Source organism: Macrobrachium nipponense, chromosome 6 (assembly GCF_015104395.2).
Source record: "Macrobrachium nipponense isolate FS-2020 chromosome 6, ASM1510439v2, whole genome shotgun sequence".
Classification (NCBI taxonomy): Eukaryota; Metazoa; Arthropoda; class Malacostraca; order Decapoda; family Palaemonidae; genus Macrobrachium; species Macrobrachium nipponense.
Window position 1 is genome coordinate 6,564,431 of NC_061108.1, and position 15,841 is coordinate 6,580,271.

At 37.0% G+C, this 15,841-nt stretch overlaps 1 protein-coding gene across 1 annotated transcript in view; it reads right to left on the minus strand.

The window, feature by feature from the left end:
- Positions 1-5,200: 5,200 nt before the first annotated feature.
- The window catches only part of LOC135216278 (mucin-2-like), a 43,660-nt gene continuing 33,019 nt past the window's right edge, over positions 5,201-15,841 (minus strand). Inside the window, exons 5-10 of the mRNA XM_064251445.1 lie at positions 13,707-13,780; positions 13,021-13,161; positions 12,003-12,174; positions 10,845-11,042; positions 7,719-7,825; positions 5,201-6,397 (exon numbers count right to left, since the gene is read on the minus strand). Of these exons, the coding sequence (XP_064107515.1) occupies positions 6,308-6,397; positions 7,719-7,825; positions 10,845-11,042; positions 12,003-12,174; positions 13,021-13,161; positions 13,707-13,780 (782 nt within the window). The 3' untranslated portion in view covers positions 5,201-6,307. The remainder of the gene's footprint in view (positions 6,398-7,718; positions 7,826-10,844; positions 11,043-12,002; positions 12,175-13,020; positions 13,162-13,706; positions 13,781-15,841) is intronic.

Here is a 15,841-nt window from a genome sequence, read left to right on the forward strand (position 1 = left end):
AAAACCTTAAAGTCATTGTACTGAATAGAATACGTACATTTATCGGTATGATCCCTTATGTTGGAAAATTCGGGATTCGAAAGCTTAGTGCCAGTTCTATAGCTGACAGCTCTATGACTGTCGATTCGGACCTTAAGCAACCTATGTGTCGATCCAATATAGGTTCCTTGATTACATCGAGGACAAGTAAACTTGTAAATAACACATGAGTTCATCAATGGATCTAAACGGTCCTTGAAGCTGAAAAGGCTACCGATATTCAGTGGGTTTGTGGGTATAATTTTGATTTTCATGGCAGGGAGATGACCAGACATTAAAGCGTGGAGTTCCTTATAAAAAGTTGTATTGTGAATAAAAGGAAGGCTGGCATAGAACGGTCATTTAGGAACGTGAGGAGTAGGATGACGTGGAACAAAAATATTATTTAAAAATTTGGAGACATGCTTAAAGAACAACTGGGTGGGAAAGCAGTTGCTGTTAAAATATTTTTGCAAGAACGTGACTTCATTGGGAAAAGATTGCCAACTGGAAGACAAAGCAAAGGCTCGGTGAAGCATGGTTAATAAGGCATTTATCTTAAAATCAAGAGAACAAAGACAATAAAAATTTGCACCAAGACCAGTGAATGTCTTTTTTTCTAAAAACGGAAGTTGAGAAGCCATGAGAGGAGCGTGTAATTAAAATATCTAAAAAAGGACACTGATTGTTGGTTTCGTCTTCAATGGTGAATTTGATGTTAGGGTGAAATGAGTTGATGAAAGTTAAAAACCTCTAATATTGTAGCTTAATTTTATTGTACTAATTAGATATTGTTACTTTATAGCTTGAAAATGAGGCCTGCTGGTTGGCTTCGAAACGTTGCAACTTAATAAATATGAGTTCCTTGACCTGTTGGTGCCCTTCCCCTGCCTTCATTGTATAGTTGGGTTTAGAGAAACCTCCGCCTGTTTAATATATAATATATTATATATATAGATTCTATAAATATAATATTATATATCTATATATCGATATATATCTAATATATTTTGCAAACCGTAAATTTACCATATCTCCATTTTATGATGCATGCATATATATATATGTATATATATATATGATATATATATATATATATATATATATATATATATATATATATATATATATATATATGTGTGTGTGTGTGTGTGTATGTATGTATAGATATATATTATATTCACATTTATATTTATACTCATGTTTATATTTACTATGATATTCCAGATTTCCTTGTACCGTCTCATCTTGAGTGTGAGTTAAGAGGAAAAACTGTACGAATGGGCAGGAAGTTGTATTTAAGATGCGTACATATTTTATATATATATATAAAATACTCAGACCGTCTTAACCATACACAAAATTAATTTTCCTTGTATTTGCATGTGGATGGTTAGAAAAACTAAAAACTGCTTGCTATGTAACACCTTAGGAAAGATATTTCATAGATAGTTATCCTCTACGACTGCAAAAACTTTAATACTTGGTGAATCCGTATCTTATAGATCTCCAAGCCACTGCTGCTCTATGTCTTGAAGCATCTTTCAACTTTCATCTGTAGTATTGAATGCACTTCCCATTCATGATAGTATTTTATTGAATGCACTTCCCATTCATGATAGTATTTGACAGTCTGATCTGTGCTTTCCCTTGTATGCAAACTGCTGCTATAATTCTCTAAATTTTACTGCAAAGCTATGTAGTTATCAGAACGCATTCCTGTGCTTAGTGTCGTAGGGTAACTCGGAAGAAACGAGTAAATAAATTCCCCGAAGTTCGTTCGGCACAGTCGAGTTTTCAGTACAGACGCTACAGCGTCTGTACCGAAAATAGATTTATCTCTCTGTGGGCTCGGTGTAATGCTGTACGAGCCGCGACCCATGAACCTTTAACCACCACCCTGTGGTGGCCTATCCAATATAGTTGCTAGAAGCGCGATTATGGCTAACTTTAACCTTAAATAAAATGAAAGCTACTGAGGCTAGAGGGCTGCAATTTGGTATGTTTGATGAGTGGAGGGTGGATGAGCAACATAGTAATTCGCAGCCCTCTAGCATCAGAAGTTTTTAAGATCTGAGGGCGGACAGAAACAAGGGCGGAAGGAAGGCCAGTCAAAACCGGCACAATAGTTTTCTTTGCAGAAAACTTATTTAGTGATTTCAGTCTCTTGTAAATGTTATTTGTAAATACACTATCGTAAAACTGTAAGCACACTTGCATTCGCCGGTTAAATCTTGGCGTTTGTTATACCAATGAGGATTTGGGCCTTATCTCTAGCATCGGCTATTTATAAGTTATTTCGACTTACTTGAAGTTTTTATTTTTTAACTGGATTACTTTTGTCGTGAAATAAAGACTGAACGAATCGTGGAACTTTTATGCCCTGAGATTTGAGCATATATGACGAAACTGACATTGAAGAAAATATCTGTGATAAATTTAGTCGAGAAATCTAGAAAACGTTAATGTTACTAGAGGACTTCAAGCGTTGTGTTCATTTACAATTTAAGAGGCATTACTTAAGGTTCTTTGCAGCGTCCCTTCGGCCCCTAGCTGCAGCCGTTTTCATTCCTTTTACTGTACCTCCGTTCGTATTCTCTTTCTACCATCTTGCTTTCCACTCTTTCTAACAGTTGATTCATAGCGCAACTGCTTTGAGGTTTTCCTCCTGTTACACCTTTCAAACCCACCTACTTATCAATTTCCTTCCCAGCGCTGAATGACATCATAGGTCCCAGCGCTTGGCCTTTGGCCTAGTTCCTGTATGCTATTCGAATTCTTTAGAGTTTGAAGATTCCGTTAGATTACTTGGTTTGGGATAATTTGCAAGAATTGACAGCTAGGCTAATACTCATGTGAAGACTTCTGGTGAAAAAAGGGTAGTAAAGTATTAAGTAATAATACGCCAGGTAAACAGTCATTCATTACTTCATCACATTTAGAGAATTTATTTGTAATTTTGATAGTTCTCTGAAAGGCGACGAACGCTTAGCAGTTCGGTTTTGCTACCTGTGAGAAATTAGGCAAAATTTGATCTCAAGATTTTTATAAGAGTATCGTAAAAGCGTCATAAGAAGCTTTGGCAACTTCTGATATATTATTTTTTTCTGGAGGTAGATAGGAAATCCCATTTTAAATTTAGCTTTGGTTTACTGCATCCTGTTTTCTTCTTTTTTTTCCAATAGATTTGTTTATACTACTGCAATGGATCTACACATCATTATTATTATTATTACTAGCAATCTACGGGCATAAACAGCGCCGTTTCAGGGAATCCCTTCTCGCCCCCACTCCCTTCGGAGGGGGGAGGGGGAGGATGAAAACCCATTATAAACCATCTTATGGGTCCCCACTATAACCCTGCCAAGTTTCATGCCCATCGGATTAGCCGTTTGGCCGTGATTGAATGACAAACATTACTCCCATTATAGTAAGATAAGCTCAGCACTTCAGCTCCGTAGGGAGGTAGTTCTGTCAGTGGACCTCATGCGGTGCACTGTAGTCATTACTTAAGGTTCTTTGCAGCATCCCTTCGGCTCCCTAGCTACAACCCCCTTTCGTTCCTTTTACTGTACCTCTTTCACATTCCCTCTCTTCCATCTTTCTTTCCACCCTCTCCTAACACTTGATTCATAGTGCAACTGCTTTGAGGTTTTCCTCCTGTTACTCCTTTCAACCCTTTTCCTGTCAATTTTCATTTCAGCACTGAATGACCTTATAGGTCCCAGTGCTTGGCCTTCGGCCTAAATTTTATATTCAATTCAATTCAGCATCTCAGTGAAATGATTGTGTGAAGTTGGCAACTAGAAGTTTGAATCGAGTGTGATTGTTAGTGACGTAATGAGGTTATATTTTCCAAGGAGATGGTAAAGATATTGATTGTACAATTAGTTACCTCTGAATGAAGTTCGACAATCGACATGAAAGGACGCCATTAAGAAATGCTAAACGTTGTTATCACTTTTACAGCATTTTGAAGTGCGAGTCGACATGGAGATTGTACGTATTTTTCGTTTGTCTCGACTGATTAGGATGATCTCACGTGATAGATAAAAGACGCAGGAATAAATCATTAAAAGTAGCTTTGCTAATTGATCAGATTTGTGTCTGATTGAAAAATGGAGAGTTGAACTTGTTTTCAGGTGACTAGACTGTGTTGCTAAGATCTTAGGCCTAGGGAACTCAACCCTTCTTTCCATGTGTCATTTTTCCCTTCCCAATTGTGATACGAAGGTCATGCTTGGCACTGGGGGATGTTGACTCACGTGGGGAACACAGAAGTAAGAAAGGAACTTCATGTTCCTGAACAGGGAACTTCGGATTGCTGTGGTGGGAAAGTGAGATAAACCTGGTTGGACCTTATTGACAATAAATGTGTCAAATAGAAGAAATATTGTGCTCATTACTTTTGGCAGTAAAGCCAGACACACCGTGCTATGAGCCAAATTAAATTGATATTTAATGATTCAACCTTTTACTCACCTTTGCCGTAATTGAAATATGATAACTTGGCAACACTGAAGTTCGTAGTTTTTAGTTGAACTTAAAAAAAAAACATGTTTTGGTTTAGGTACTGAATAAAATTGTGGTGCTTGGCAACATTTTCCTGTAGTGTAGTTTTGTGCGTCTGAAGTTATTTTTTCCCCTTGGAAAATTATCATTTGATTATTAATAGAATTACATCTATTAGTGCAGATAGGTGATTGCTTAAGGTTAGTGCTGCAGTGCTTGCATGAGGTTTTTTGTGCTGAATCACCTGAAGAGAGATGATGATTGTTCTAAATAACTTTGTAGGATTCAATTGTACATTTCCAAGAAGGCTTCCTTGCAGTTGCCAGTAGTGACTATTGTGGGTTTCTGTGGTCATTTAAGAGAGAGGTATATGAATTAAATACATTATTCACATTATGTGATGTAAATAATTCCTGGTTGTAAGATATATGTCAATGAAGGGTATATCCCTTTCTTGTAGTTCGTGCTCGTTACACCATATAAATGCAAAGTAAGATTTCTTTTATTGAAAATTTTTTTTACAGTCGTTGCATTTATTATGAAGTGCGAACGCTTATAATTGCGTTTTATTTTTTGCTTTTGTAAGATATTTATATTATTATATATTATCTGGCATACTAACTCATAGATCTCACAAAAACGATACAATGACGGAAATAAAACAATGGTGTTTATGATCGATAGTGTTTTGAACGGTATTTTACACTTTACCAACGTAGGCTACAAGTGCAGGCTAAACAAGTGCGTTGTGATAACAATAAATAATGGAGACAAGGCACGTTCTCAAGTGATGGACACTTTTTATATAAGGGAAAATATCATTTTGGCAAACACAGATGTATACAAAGAATGAATGAGTCATAGGTCCAGGATTAATAGGATGCTATATTAATCCTGTCTTATACCTTGAGTCACTTGAGTGATAAATAAATAAATATTGTGAGACGACATACTGGTTCGTCCACTCTACTACAATCAGACGGGTCATCAACACGTCGGCAAGTTGTCACACACATGTCGCAAACAATTCGAATGAATGGTAGTACGTAATTGTCCAGCATTTGCCAAGGATTTCATTCTTCTCTTATTGTCGTCGTCTTGTTTTCAACCTTTGTGATATGTATGCGACATGTTACCAACGTTTGTATATCACGTTTTACTGTAGTAAGGACGCAACTTTATGTATGTGATGGGTAAGGCTTTGTACAAAGGTCGTAAGTTGCATTAGCTAAGAAAGTTATTGAATTTTGGTGCACGTGAGTTGCGGTTGCCGAGAAAATTGCATTTTGATGCACGTAATTTGCAGTTACTGAGAAAATCGTTGACATCCTGTGCACGTAAGTTGCAGTTATGAAGGAAGTTGTTGAATTTTGGTGCACGTAAATTACAGTTGCTGAGAATTTTGCTACATTTTGGGTGCACGTAAGTGAAGTTGCTAGGAGATTTGTTGCATTTAAGTGCACGTGAGTTGCAGTTGCTGAGAAAACTGCATTTTGATGCACGTAAGTTACAGTAGCTAAGAAATGTGTTGTATTTTTTGTGCACATAAGTTGCAGTTGCTGAGGAATTTGCATTTTGGTGCACGTGAGTTGCAGTTGCTTAGAAGTTAATTGCATTTTGATGCACGTAAGTTGCAGTAAGAAATTTGTTGACTTTCAGTGCACGTGTGTTGCATTCTAGTGCACTCTGCCCCTCCAAGAGGCACGCAGTCGTGCAGAGAGGTGGAATATATAAATAAATACGAAAAAAGGGGTCCTCATTCGAACGCCAAAGAAATTTACTTTCGTTGGAATTCTCCTCCTTTGTCTTCGAAACAGATGCCGTGGTCGCAGACGACCCCCGGTGGAGGAGCCAGAAGTCCGAGAACCTGTTAAAAAAAAAATAATTTTATGGTTTTAGAAACGTTCGTTGCTAGGCGCGGTTGTGGTGAATCTGTCTTAATTTACGCAGTTAAGTGTTTTGGAAAGTAGTTTGATTCTGCGCCAAGGAAAAGTTGTTTCATTTTTCGGAATTACTTGTCTTTTTTTCTTAAAATTCCGTGGAATTACCTTTTTATTGTATAATTTACCGGAACTACTTTTTTTGTTTTTAAATTCCGTGGCATTACCTTTTATTGTATGATTTACCGGAATTACTTTTTGGGGGGATAAAAATTCCTTGGAAGTACTTTCTTGAAATTACTTTTGTATTTTATGATTTCTTGAAATTACTTTTTTATTGTATAATTTCTTTGTTACATTTTATATTATAATCTCTTGAAAGTACTTTTTTATTGTATAATTTCTTAAAATTACTTTTTATTGTATAATTTCTTTAAGTTATATTTTTTATAAAATCTTGCAATTACTTATTTATTTTATAACTTTTTTATTGTATAATATCTTGGAATTGCTTTGTTATTGTATAATTTTTTTGAAATTACTTTTTATTTTTTAAATTCTAGAAATTAATTTGTTTTTATTTCTTGAAATTACTTTCTTACGATATGGCAGCTAAATCAACTGTGGGTAGAAAAAGCGTTATTGGATTAATCACATGTTAATTACATCGTCTATGAATATGTTGCAAACATCCTACTATACTCTGTTTTTTTTCATCTGTCCATCTGCATGTGGTGTTTTTGTATGGTAACACTGCGTACCCGGGCTTTCGCTAGTTACATTCAGCTTACATTCAACGGTTATAATACTATCCTATTTCGAATATTAACGGTGTAATTAGCATACAGCAAATTATTAAACTTTTCAGTTGCAAATGTACACCCAGATATCCTTTTATTTACCTACCAAAACTTACACATAGCGTAACTATCTAAAGCCCGGGACGCAGTGTTACCATACAAAAACACCACATGCAGATGGACAGATGAAAAAAACAGAGTATAGTTACCTGGACGTTATTTTATTCATAAAAAGAAACATTAAATTCATGAGGTTTATCAAAGTCCACATTCGCCAATCATACTTCTGTTCTTTAACAAAAGAATATATGGATTTTTTTAATTTGAGCTTGTTGTATATTTCATGTTTTAGTAACATTGAAAAAGTTAAGTAAATAGTATGTATACGAGTATTTCAGTGTATTTTTTCATAATCTGATATCGACAACTTTGTTGGTTTCCGACGAAATTTATTTCGGGAAACTCAAACGTTCCTTTATCTCTGAATTGCCGAATATCGATTCATTACCTGAATGTACTCGTGTGGTTCATCGTAAGGTGTATTGATGTCCTCCTCCTTCTCCTCCTCCTCCTCTTCCTCCTCACCATTCGTGTTTTCGTTGGTCGAATCCAAACCTGTGAAGTGAAATGAAACATAACGTTAGTGGATAAATAATAATATCCGATGCATTTAACGTATGGCACTATTCAACCAGAGTGGCCCCAGTAGAGAGGATAGTGCCATCAGTGCCACCTCACGCGGGGCACTGTAGGCATCACGTAAGTTCCTATGCAGCGTCGCTTCGGCTCCTAGCCGCAACCCCTTTCATTTCTCCTACTGTGCGTCCGTTCAAAATATCCTTCTTCCATCTTACTTTCCTCAATCTTCTCTTAATAACAATTGTTGCATAGTGCAACTGAGAGGTTCTCCTCCTGTTCCACCTTTCATGCCTCCTTTACTCTCAGTTTCCCTTTCAGCACTGAATGACCTCATAGGTGCCAGCGATGGGCCTTTACCCTGAATTATATATTGCAGTATTCAACCAGTCCTCTGTGAAAATTGTTCCATTATGCATCAGTTTGCCAATGAGTTTTTTCTGCATCAGAAATCTTGAGAACTAACTAGAATACTATAGTAGATTCGCATCAACCGTGCATTTGATGTCTAGGCCAGTCCCTTACAGCGCTCCTGATTGGCGGTTGATAAGCCAATCACAGGGCAGGAAACGCTCAGTCTCTCTCGAGAGTTCACATGGGTAGGATCTATGGTCCACCTCTCCTGAGGGATACGTCTTTCAAAAGTATTCCTCAGGAGAGGTGGAACATACTTCCTTCCTGTGTGAACTCTCGAGAGAGAGACTGAGAGTTTCCAGCCCTGTGATTGGCTTATCAACAGCCAATCAGGAGCACCGTAAGGGACTGGCCTAGGCATCAAATGCAAGGCTGATGTGAATCTACTATAGACATTTCGTAAGATTATTTTAATTAGCAAAACGTAACTTAGTTAAGAGATGGAGCATTTTTACAGAAGAATATTCCATTCTACCAAACATATGAGGGAAAAGGCATTTTTCTTTTTTCAAAAGTGAGCAGCGATGACTTATGTCTGTCTCTTGCTGTGTAAAGGATAGTCAAGATATACTTCCAGCTAACCAGTTTTTAAAAAAGTCGTAGTTCTGGCAGAATAGCACTTAAAAATAAACACAGATAAGTCACCAGACATCCTGTTAAATAACTAAAGTATGAGTTTTTTCGTTGACTAAGTAGAGGTTTGTAAGGCTTGCTGAAGGTTACCACATCCGTAGGACATTTAGCCTTCTCGTTGCCCATGACTCGATTATAATGATCTAAACTGAACAAGTAACGAATACGTAATCCTAGGGACTATAAAAGTCTGCAGAAACTGATTGATTGTTAATTCTTATTATATATATAGTTTTGAAAACTATTAACAACTACAAATACCTTAACAAGGACTTGCATCCCTGTACTTTCGTATCACTGGGAGTTGTTTATTTTTGAAGGTTACATCATCCCAGTCATATGATTTATAGGGCCAAGTTTATGTGATTGGTCTCTGTCTATAGTTCTTCTTTTTTGCGGTGTTACTCTCCAGTTCATCGTTTCAAACTAATAGCTTGCAAAGAAAACGGGAATTTAATCTGGAGTTCCTCAAGGAAGTGTCCTTGGCCCAGTACTATTTGCATATGCACGACGTATGTCATAGAAAACAAGCTGGCTGCTTATGTAGATTATTCGACTCGATTTCCATCTGTTACATCTGATTGTAGACGTGTGGAATTAGCTACAGCCAGTATGTGGGAGTAAAGTTGAAGCCTAACACACAATATAACTCAAAACATGTTTGTCAGTAGGTCTAGGAGAATGGATCTCTCCCAACTCAGGTTTTTTTCATTGACAATGTTTCTTCAGCTTCATGAAAAACAACACAAGCTTTTGAGAAACATGTTCTGTCTCTTCTTCACCTGTGCAAAAAGAAGTGCTGTCATTGCTCCCCATGAGGTACACTGCAGGCGTTACTTAAGGTTTTATGTAACGTGCCTTCGGCTCCTAGCTGCAACCCCTTTCGTCCCTTTTACTGTACCTCCTTTCATATTCTGTTTCTTCCATCTTACTTTCCACCCTCTCCTAACAATGGATTCATAGTGGAACTGCGAGGTTAAACTTTTACCGTTAATTTCCTTTTCAGCGCTGAATGACCTCAGGTCCCAGTGCTTGGCCTTTGGCCTAAATTCTATGTTCAATTCAGTTCAAAAAAAGTTGGTCAGCATAGAAAGTCTTTAAAGATTTTTGAAGACCTGTCAACCCCGAGAAAATGCTTTCATTCTTTTATTCTGCCATATACTGATGTGTTCCTTTGTATCTGACTGACATCTTACACTATTAGATATAGCTAGGGTTTTTCTTTCAATTAAATTTCATATTCCAAATCCACTTTAATTCAGTCATTTTGCATGCTTCGCGGAATTTTTCAGAATGCTGATCACCCTTTGCACTGAGATCCACAAGACTATATGAGATTTACTGTCAATTCCAGGTCTTGCTTTCTCTTGAGTGAGTTGCAGTACCACAAATTTATTAAGAATCTTGTCCCAGTTGTGACCAAATTATAGAACAATTTTCCTAACCTTTACGAGAACCGTCGTAACATCAGAAGATCAAAATGGTTGCTAAGGCTGTATATATCTTGTTGATCGATCACGCACGAGTCTCATGTCATGGTTGTATTATTTTATCTTATGCGTTGTTCTTGATTTATCTCTATATTATCTTTCTGCATTCCTTTTTCCGTACAGGATTATTTTTCCTGGCGGAACCTCTGGGGTTTTCCAAGTATGTTCACAGGTCGTCTTCAACAATTACTTAAACAGTTACAATTTTTTTTATTTTTATTTTTTTTATTTTTTGAGCGATCTTACACGAGTCTCATCGCATAGTTTTATCATTTTGTCTTACGTGTTTTGTTTTGTTTATATTTATCTTTTTGCATTCATTTTTCCATACTAGATTCCTTGCCCTATTGGAGCCAATGAATTAATAGTACTGAGCTTTTCCTAGCAGGTTCCAAGATAGCCTTAATCAGCTGTTGCTAATAGTGATTATACTCACCGATAACCCACCTAACTATCCTTACCTTTGAACGAATTTGGCAAGAAATTCCCAGTTCCATTTTCCTCAACGTCGTCGTACTCAAATTTGAAGTGTCTTCCAGAGGCGGATATAGCGGTGCCCGTCACCCTACTCGGAGAGGAGAGCAGGGTCAGGGGTCCATCATTTTTGGGGGTCAGGTCGACTGGAATTGGGAAACCACGGAATTCCAAAGCGTCCAGACCTATAGTGATGGAAGGAGAGAGGTCGTAAGTGTTGTACAGTAAGATTAATGTGAAAACATTATATACAAAAGGCATGTTATTATTTATTATTATTATTATTATTATTATTATTATTATTATTATTATTATTATTATTCATAGGCCCACTTGGCAACCCAGTAGGTGGAAATATGTCTTGAAATATCTCTACGATATTTCTAGAAATATCTCTGCACTATTTCTATAAATATGTCTACGCTATTTCTAGAAATATTTCTATGGTAGTTCTAGAAATATTTTACAATATTTCTAGAAATATTTTACAATATTTCTAGAAATATTTCCGCACTATTACTAGACATTTTTCTGTAGCATTTCTTGAAATATTTTTACAATATGTTTAGAAATATGTCTATAATATTTCCACAGTATTTCTAGAACTATTTCTGCACTATTTCCAGAAGTATCTCTACAATATTTCTAGAAGTATTTCTTCAATGTTCTTAGAAATGTTTCTACACTATTTCTAGACATATTTCTACAATATTTCTAGAAATATTTCTACAATATTTCTAGAATTATTTCTAGAATATTTTTATGAATATTTCTAGAATATTTTTACAATAATTCTAGAAATAATTCTACACTATTTCTCGAAATGTTTCTGCAATATTTCCCGGAATATTTCTGCAATATTTCCCGGAATATTTCTGCAATATTTCTATAAATATTTCTACATTATTTCTCTAAATATTGCTGCAATATTTCTAGAAATAGTTTTAGAGATATTTCTACATTATCTCTGGAGATATTTCTATAATATTTCTAGAATATTTCCATTTCTAGAAATATTTCTTCAATGATTTTAGAATTATTTCCACAATATTTTTAGAAATATTTCTACAATATTTCCAGAAGTATTTCTAGAATATTTCTATAGTATTTCCACAATATTCCTAGAACGACTTTCAACTACTTACCGAAATGCGCGGAGTCGTTGAAGAAAGCGGTGACGTTTGGCTGTGTCGGAGATAGCGTTGGAGAAGCTGGTGGTGGTGGTGTTGGAGAAGTTGGTGGTGTTGGAGATCCTCCGCTGACGGTAGCCGGCTTGCGATGTCTGACCAGGTACACTGAGACCTCTTCCTCCGTCGGCTGCGATGGAGATCAATTGAATAGTTCAGGCTCTGCTCTTCTGTTATTTCATTCGTTATTTGTTATTTATTTCAATTTTATTTGTCTAATATCTTGTATTGTTACTGATTCTTAAGACTTTAGATTTGGACGTTCCAAAGTGATGTGTAATTTACTGATACAGGGTGTCCATAAAGTCCCAGTACCATTACAAGTATTTATTGCTCAGAATGGAACTTGGACTTATGGACACCCTATGTAGTAAAATTTCCTTATTAAAACTTCTTATTAAGGATACAAAGATGAAATTTATAACATCATAAAAAACGAGTTCAGTGAATGAATTATTCACTAAACTGAAGGATATATATATTACATTACACACCCACGCACACATATACATACACATACATATGTATAGATGTAGAATCTACTGAGCATTTTTACCAGATACATATGTAATAATAGCCACAATACCCTCTTTATTTCTCACATTCTTTGCTCCTGTTTCGGGTACGCATGTCACCTCAAAGCCTCGAGATCCAACTTCAAAGAAGTATGAAAGAAATCATGATGTCCGGTAGTGGGAAACGAACCTGCGATACCATAATAATCACGACGAAGAGGTCACCTTGCCGACCTGACCTTCTCGGTGACCTCGTCGTCGTGATTATGGTATCGTGAGTTCGTTTCCCGCTACCGGACATCATGATTTCTTTCATATTCCTCTGATGTTGGATCTCAAGGCTTTGGTAGTGACAAGCGTACCCAAAAAAGAGCAAAGAGCATGATATATCTATATATATATATATATATATATATATATATATATATATATATATATATATATATATATATGAACCTCACCTTGAGCGGTATCCCTGGGTTGAAGGACGCACGGTGAGCGGAAGCTGGGGCAAGGGCTATCGAGGAGGATTCCTGCGTGATATCCTGCGTATCCTTGACGCCCCCATCGGCCTCTTCCTTCTCGTAGGGCAGGACGAGTACCTTGCAAAAAAAAAAAAGAAAAAAAAATTACTTTTTTCGAGTTGTACATCCCGTAGCGGGGGTTAGAGCTCACAGTGTACCTCATGCGATGCACTGTAGGCATTACTTAAGGTTCGTTGCAGCGTCCCTTCGGCCCCTAGCTGTAATCCCTTTCATTCCTTTTACTGTACCTCCATTATGTTCTTTTTCTTCCATCTTGCTTTCCTCTCTTTTCGGCGCTGAATGGCCTTATAGGTCCCAGCGCTTGGCATCTGGCCTAAATTTTATGTATTCCAATTCCAGTGCCCACAAGGGTTAGAGTTTTCTTAACAGTTAAAAGTTTATTAGACGGATTCATTCCTACTTCTATCACAGTGAAAAGGTTTACGATCTGAGTAACTAAGTTACTAAAGTAATAAATGTTAGTTTATTGTACGGACTATTTTTCTTTATGTTCCATATAATAGGAGAATTTGCTGTCTCCATATTGAATTGACGTATGAAGTGACAGATTTTCAAAAAATCTTTGCGGGCAAGAAGGGAATGAAGGATACGAGCAGCCTTACCTCGAATTCTTTGTCGTCGATAGTAGTCGTAGCCGTGATCGTAGGTGGGGTGTCGTCCTCCTCTTGGAACGGTGCTAGAAAGATATAGTGCTGTGTTATTTAAAACCAACTGGTTCATCCTGAATGACTTAGGATTCCAACTGGCTATTCCGGAATGACTTAGGATTCCAACTGGCTATTCCTGAATGACTTAGGATTCCAACTGGTTCCTGATTGACCTTAGGAATTCCAACTGCATCCTGAATGACTTAGGATTCCAAATGGCTATTCCTGAATGACTTAGGATTCCAACTGGCTATTCCTGAATGACTTAGGATTCCAACTGGCTATTTCTGAATGACTTAGGATTCCAACTGGCTATTCCTGAATGACTTAGGATTCCAACTGGTTATTCCTGAATGACTTAGGATTCCAACTGGCTATTCCTGAATGACTTAGGATTCCAACTGGCTATTCAAGATGACTAGAGATTCCAATGGCTATTCCTGAATTGACTTAGATTCCACTGGCTATTTTCTGAATGAACTTAGGATTAACACTGTTTGATTGACCTAAGATTCCAACTGGCTATTCCTGAATGACTTAGGATTCCAACTGGCTATTCCTGAACGACTTAGGATTCCTGCTGTTTAGGGAAAGGAGGGAACTCGTTACAAAGACCGGATATTCCCTAGAGAGTAACGCCCAGGTTTGTTTTTTTTTAACCCGGTGTGGATCCACCTTCGCCCGTTGGGGATGACCGTAAAAAGCTTGAAATAAAAGGCTGTAAATTGTAAATATCATAAAGACGACCCCAAAGAAACTTTGCCTGGGCGTGGTGTGGGCGGTGGGGTCACTCTCTACGAAAAATCCCAAAAAAACCTTAATACTATAGCTCATTCCTGCGGACCAGGGCCTCTCTGTGACCCATTACCGAGTGCCATTTCAGCCCAGTTAGCATTCTCCCATTTTACGTAGCGTAATGATATATAAAATTAATATAAGCCACCTTTCGCTTGCGTTCTTGCACACCATTTGTTTCGGAATGAGTGGTCGCAAATTCTTGATGTGAATGCTATAGTAAATTCACATCACCCATGCATCTGATGCCTAGGCCAGTCCCTTACGACGCTCCTGATTGGCTGTTGATAAGCCAATCATAGGGTTGGAAACTCTCAGTCTCTCTCGAGAGTTCAAATAGGCAGGATGTTTGTTTTACCTCTCCTGAGGGATACGTCTTCCCTCAGGAGAGGTGGAACATACATCCTACCTATGTGAACTCTCGAGAGTGAGAGTTTCCAGCTATGTGATTGGCTTGTCAACAGCCAATCAGGAGCGTCGTAAGGGACTGATGACCTAGGCATCAGATGCACGGGTGATGTGAATCTACTATAGTATTGCACCAGCCCAGGTATTTTTGCCCTTGACTCGGGGTTAAGGGAGGTTGGACTGGAAACATGATGGGATTATTTTCAAGAAAATTCTATGGTCGGTTTTCAAGATATGGCGTCCCGCTGTCTTCAGGGAACGTTCCAGGTACTCGGTTACATCTCTGGAAAACGCTGACTGGTCATGATGTTCCAGGGACGCAGTAGCTGGAATTTTTGTGATTCGTTTTAATGAAAGGGTGTTTCCAGGATTTGTAGCCCTTGATTTCAGGAGGCTGCTACGAAATCCAGTCATTTCTCGGTGTGTGTTAGGTGAAGATGAGAGTCAACTCTTGCGTTTAAGACCTATATGTTTTTACCAACCCCTTTAGATAATATTTGTGAGAGTGGCCAATATAGAAATGAAAATAAAGTGATTATTTATGAAGTTAAATATTTACACACACACACACACACCTACATACATACATTTATATATATATATATATATTATATATTATATATATATATATATATATATTATATATATATATAGATATATTTGTATATATATATTTTATATATATATATATATATATATATTATATTATATATATCTATATATATATTCCTTAATCCATGGTAAAAAGGTAAGTGAAACAGGTACTTGGAACAAGTACTTTCGTAGAGTATTCACATTTTTGTTCAAGTTCACACTGTAAAATACACTACGAAAGTACTTGTTCCAAGTCATGTTTCATTATCTTCCTACTGGTTTGTGGGGACATT